This window comes from Capra hircus, chromosome 2, assembly GCF_001704415.2.
Source record: "Capra hircus breed San Clemente chromosome 2, ASM170441v1, whole genome shotgun sequence".
NCBI lineage: Eukaryota > Metazoa > Chordata > Mammalia > Artiodactyla > Bovidae > Capra > Capra hircus.
The window spans coordinates 74,743,515-74,749,514 of NC_030809.1; the positions used below are offsets into that span (position 1 = coordinate 74,743,515).

The 6,000-nt window shown below is 45.4% G+C and overlaps 1 protein-coding gene across 1 annotated transcript in view; it reads right to left on the minus strand.

Moving 5' to 3' along the window:
- The window catches only part of MCM6 (minichromosome maintenance complex component 6), a 36,613-nt gene extending 35,081 nt beyond the window's left edge, over positions 1-1,532 (minus strand). Inside the window, exon 1 of the mRNA XM_018062374.1 lies at positions 1,352-1,532. Within this exon, the coding sequence (XP_017917863.1) occupies positions 1,352-1,458 (107 nt within the window). The 5' untranslated portion in view covers positions 1,459-1,532. The remainder of the gene's footprint in view (positions 1-1,351) is intronic.

Sequence of the window (6,000 nt, forward strand, 5' to 3'; positions counted from 1 at the left end):
AAAATTCTGGCACATGCTACAACATGGATAAACCTCAAAGACACTATGCTAAGTGAAGTAAGCTGGTCACAAAAGGACAAATGTTGTATAATGCCAAATCTGAGGTACCTAGAGTAGCCCAATTCACAGGCAGAAAATAGAATGGTGGTTGCCAGGTGCTGGAGGGTGGGGGGAATAGTGAACTATTGTTTAGTAAATGCAGAGTTTCAGTTCGGAAAGAAGAAAAGCTTCTGGAGATGGATGGTAGTGATGGCTATATTACAAGGCAAATGTACTTAACATCAGTGAACGCTATGTTTAAAAGAGGTTAAAACGAGCTTTTACCACAACAACAACAAAAGAATAATTTCCTGTCATGTTATGCTTAAAGATACTGAAGTCATTAAGGTCCCTAAAGATAGCCACAGGGAAGTATTTTCAGAAGACACGTGCTAATTTTTTAAAGCTTCAGTATAACTAATGCTAACAACTTGGAGTTTCTACATATTAGTAAAATCATATATAATTTTTTTAGGACTATTGCAGAGTCTCAGGCCAAGGATGTCATCGAAGAGTACTTCAAATGCAAGAAACGATCAAATTAAAAAGCTGAGCTCTTATAAAAATTTTTTTTCCTAACTCATTCCAAAGTGCTTCCACTTCTTCCTAGAAGCAGTAGAGTATGGACTCAGGGAGAGCAGCGATATTCTGGCGATCTAAGAAAAGTAACTGGTGGCAGTGGCTGCAAGCCAGAGGGGGGGGGGGGTTGGGATGCCTGGAGCCTAAAAAAAAAGCAACAGGAAAAAAAAAAAAGAAGGATTTGGGGCGTTGGAAGGGAAGAAAGGAAGAGATGGAGGGAGTGCGTCCAGTGCCGTAAGCAACGCAGGCGGTCCCTAGCCCGAGCATCTGTCAAGCACCGGGTTCATTCCCGCACACTCACCTCCACAGGCTCCAGGGCTGCCTGGCCCTCGGTGGACCCCATGAGGCCCCCGCCAGGATTCCCACGCCAGTTCGGCCTCCAAGAGTCAGACGTGCGGCCTAACTGGACGAGTTACTCATTCCCACCCAGCTTCGGCGTCCGCACAGGGAACCGGGGGCTACGCGACCACCAGCCTTTCGGGCTGTGAGGACTGAACAACGGGCCTAAGCGTTCGGCCCAGGACACCGCACACGGCAAGAGCCCGAGGAAGGACTCCAGATGAATTTCACCAACCCTGGAGACCAGCCCGGCCCGGCCCAGGCTCCCCCCCGGGGCCCGCTCTCCGAGGCGCGCGACCCCTCAATACCCAAACGCGCGCGAGGCCCTATGCGGCCCCAGACTCCGGAAGCCGGGAGGGGAAGTTCCGTGATTATGGGGCGACCGCTGACTTACTCCTCCAAGAAGTCCAGGAACAGTTTCTGGCACTTCTCGGCCACCTCGTCGCGGACTTCCAGATGCTGGCTGCCGGCGCCCGGCTCCGCCGCGGCAGCGAGGTCCATTTCTGCTTAACACTAAAGGGTAGCTGGCGCCACACTACAGTTGCTTCTCCTCCGACGCTGCCGCTCTGCGCGCGCCGCCTCCGTCCCGCCCCTTCGCTGGAAGGCCGGAGCCAATCGTGGCTCAGGAGCCCCGGGGTTCGCGCCAAACCTGTCCAATGAGCGCGGTTTCTCTCTCAGCCCCGCCCACGGAGCGGAGATTTCGCGCCAAATGCAAAGACCTGAGAAAGCTGCTTGGTCTGCCCCTGCGCCTGCGCAGTTGGTCGTGTCCAGGGAAATTTGGATCCTGGAGGTTAAAAGATAAGGTCTTTGTTCGGGGGTGGGGTTGAGGGGTGGTTTTTCAAATTTTCTTCAGATCGTTTCAGTGATATTAATTGAGCAGGAGGCATAAGGCTTTAGAGAGGAAGATGAGTGAGATTCAGACCTCCTGCTTGAGCCATCCAATTCAGTTCAGTTCAGTCGCTCAATGGGGTCCGACTCTGCGACCCCTTGAACCGCAGCACGCCAGGCCTCCCTGTCCATCATCAACTCCCGGAGCCGTCCAGTTGGAGGGCATAAACTGTAAACCACCAGTTAAAATCCCGTAAAAAGAGTCAAAAGTGATGTATAAACAGTACCAGGGGGAAAGGAGTTGGCATAATTATTCTGATTGGTGCTGACCGGGGAAAATCAGCGATTATTTGACGCTGTTGATTAATTCTTCTGTCAAACGCACTCTTGACTTGGGTCTTCCTGACTTTCCTTTCCACCCCTTGGGGGCCATTTTTCCCCGACCTCATGTCACTTTTTTTCTCCTCTATCTTTGGTCATTTCTGATTAGCCCCCTTTATAGGTGGCTCTTTAGGGAGTCCCTTAAATGTTCTGGTTCTAGAACCCTCTTTTCTTCTAAAGGAGCTGTCTTGGGCGAGCCCCTCCATTCCTTTGGTTTCAATTCACCAAGATCTGGGTGCTAATGAATTCTGAAGGTGTAGTACCGACCAGTGATCTTTCTTGGGCCTCCAAAAATTATGTGAAACTTAGCTTAGTTCTATTTTTTGAGGTTTCTAAGTATATTAAAAGGAAAGTTGTTGTTTTTTTTAAATGCCAAACAGTATGATAGAAGCTACAGTCATTCTTTTAACACACACACATAAGTTGAAGGCCCTATTCATAAGACATTTACAAGGTTTAACAAAAAAGTTCATTGCTTGTGTACTATAGTGTATCAGATGGTGTGTGTTACCTCATTTGAAGGGGATGGGAACCCTTGCAGATCTGTATCCCTCAGCTCTTCACCAGCTCCAGATCTGCCTGCCCACAGAACATCACCACTTGTATATACTTTAGGAACCTTAAACTCACCTGTTTCATGATATTCCCAACCCTCCTGCACCGGCATAAGAATGGATCCAGGAGATATCTAGGAACATTTTGCTGACAGGATTCTGTCTGTCTCAGAAGGCCTTCTTCTTTTCTCTTTTCCTTCTCTTTCTCCAGGTAGACTTCTCAGAACTAAAGTACCACCTACAGAAGGAAAAAAGCAAAGAACAAAAGTGCAGAGTTCCAGGCTTATTTATGGCTATGCCCACAGAGAAACTTGGAACTTGTTCTTCTCAGCCCTCCACACCTCACAGGTCCTTCCTCCTGCCTTCAGACATGCATCTGTGGACCAGAATAGGAGATGGGGTCTCCAAGTGGGTATTGTGGAGGTACCTTCCATAGAAGAGGAGGGTGTGAGTTAATAAAACATCCTTGTGCTGTTTCAGAGAGTGGTATGCCTCTGTGTGTTCATGTGTTTGCGTGTATGTGTGTGTTTAGGCCTGAGACTATCCTCATAAAGGCTTGTTGTCAGGGTTGGCTTTTGGCTTGCATTTGGGGACTTGACTGCTAAATATTTCCCTAAGTTGATATTACACTTGACCTAAATGGTATGGATGGCTCAGTTCAGTTCAGTCGCTCAGTCGTGGCCAACTCTTTGCAACCCCATGAATTGCAGCACGCCAGGCCTCCCTGTCCATCACCATCTCCCGGAGTTCACTCAGACTGACGACCATCGAGTCCGTGATGTCATCTAGCCATCTCATCCTGGGTCGTCCCCTTCTCCTCCTGCCCCCAATCCCTCCCAGCATCAGAGTCTTTTCCAATGAGTCAACTCTTCGCATGAGGTGTCCAAAGTACTGGAGCTTCAGCTTTAGCAACATTCCTTCCAAAGAAATCCCAGGGTTGATTTCCTTCAGAATGGACTGGTTGGATCTCCTTGCAGTTCAAGGGACTCTTAAGAGTCTTCTCCAACACTACAATTCAAACGCATCAATTCTTCGGCTCTCAGCCTTCTTCACAGTCCAACTCTCACATCCATACATGACCACAGGAAAAACCATAGCCTTGACTAGATGGACCTTAGTTGGCAAAGTAATGTCTCTGCTTTTGAATATACTATCTAGGTTGGTCATCACTTTTCTTCCAAGGAGTAAGCGTCTTTTAATTTCATGGCTGCAGTCACCATCTGCAGTGATTTTGGAGCCCCAAAAAATAAAGTCTGACACTGTTTCTACTGTTTCCTCATCTATTTGCCATGAAGTGATGGGACGAGATGCCATGATCTTCGTTTTCTGAATGTTGAGCTTTAAGCCAACTTTTTCACTCTCCTCTTTCACTTTCTTCAAGAGGCTTTTTAGCCCCTCTTCACTTTCTGCCATAAGGGTGGTGTCATCTGCATATCTGAGGTTATTGATATTTCTCCCAGCAATCTTGATTCCAGCTTATGTTTCTTCCAGTCCAGCGTTTCTCATGATGTACTCTGCATATAAGTTAAATAAGCAGGGTGACAATATACAGCCTTGACGTACTCCTTTTCCTATTTGGAACCAGTCTGTTGTTCCATGTCCAGTTCTGACTGTTGCTTCCTGACCTGCATATGGATGACTCACTGTGCCTAAAATGTTTTACAATGTGGTTGATACTGAATATTTTCTGAGAGTCTGGAATCTTGACATGTGCTAGGCAGAGGGTGCTTATGTAACCAGTCTTCAGTAACAGCACTGGGCTTCTTCAGTTGAGCTTCCCTGGTAGACATGTGTGATCCTGGGAAGGAATTAAGTGCATTCTGTATGACTTCAGAGGGAGAGGACTCTAGGAAGCTTGTGCTTGGTTTTGTCTGAACTTTGCCCCCTGTGCTTTTTCCCTTTGCTGATTTTATTTTCTGTCCTTTCACTGTAAGGATATTTATCTTTATTTAATGACGGGTTCACACGCTTAATATAAATATTTTGGCAATTACGAGCTTTATACCTAGCATCATACTTAAGGAACTTTTTTTGGAAGAAAATTTTCTGATTATTGTTAAAATTCATAAATGATTAGTTTTATTCCTTACATACATATAATGTTCAAAAGGATAATATGATATATAATATAAAAAGAATTACTGTAAACTAAGATTGCCATAACAACTTGCATCATTAAATTGCAAATAAAAGTATATTGTTTTCTATATTTAACTCAAATAAAGCTTATAATAAACAAAAGAAATTCATAGCTGTGAGTATGATTATATGCTGAGTCCTAGATGGTTGGATGGCATCATCGACTCAATGAACATGAGTTTAAGCAAACTCTGGGAGACAGTGAAAGACAGGGAAGGCTGGCATGCTGCAGTCCATGGGGTTGCAAAGAGTAGGTCATGACTGAGCTGCTGAATAACAAGAGTCCTCCTAGCAAATCATAGAACCTGTGGATGGCTTTGAGGACCCCCCAACACAATATATGTATTTTTTAACCTTATAATAATTTCAATCATAAATAAATATAGACAGAAAAGTATAGTGAACTTCCATTACATAGCCCCAGTAACCACTAACACGTGGCCAATTCTGTCCCAACCATACACCCCATCTGCTTTTCCCTCTCCATAATGATTATCTTAAAATTTTTACTTTATTTATTTATTTTTGGCTGCACAGCATGCGGGATCTTAGTTCTCTAGTCAAGGATCGAACCAGCATCCCCCATGTTGAGAGCAGAGTCTTCACCACTGTACTGCCAGGGAAGTCCCTTACAAATTTTATTTTAGAATTGTCTTTTATTTATTTATTTTTATTTTTGGCTGCATTGGGTCTTTGTTGCTGCTTGAGGGCTTTCTCTAGTTGCGGAGCTTGGGCTCAACAGTTTTGGCTCACTGGCTTAGTCGCCCTCCAGCATGTGGGATCTTCCCAGACCAGGAATCTAACCCATGTCCCCTGCGTTGGCAGGCAGATTCTTAGGCACTGGACCACCAGAAAAGTCCCTGGAATTGTCTTTTAAAATAGTCTTGCAAAAGATAGTACAGAGTTCTCATATACTCTATGCCCCTTTCTTCCTATTGTTAACATCTTATGTTATCACAGTACATTTGTCACAACTAAAGAACCAATTTCAGTACAGTATTATTAGCTAAACTCCATACTTCATTTGGATTTCATTGCTGCTGCTGTGGCTAAGTCGCGTCAGTCGTGTCCAACTCTGTGTGACCCCATAGACGGCAGCCCACCCGGCTCCCCTGTCCCTGGGATTCTCCAGGCAAGAATA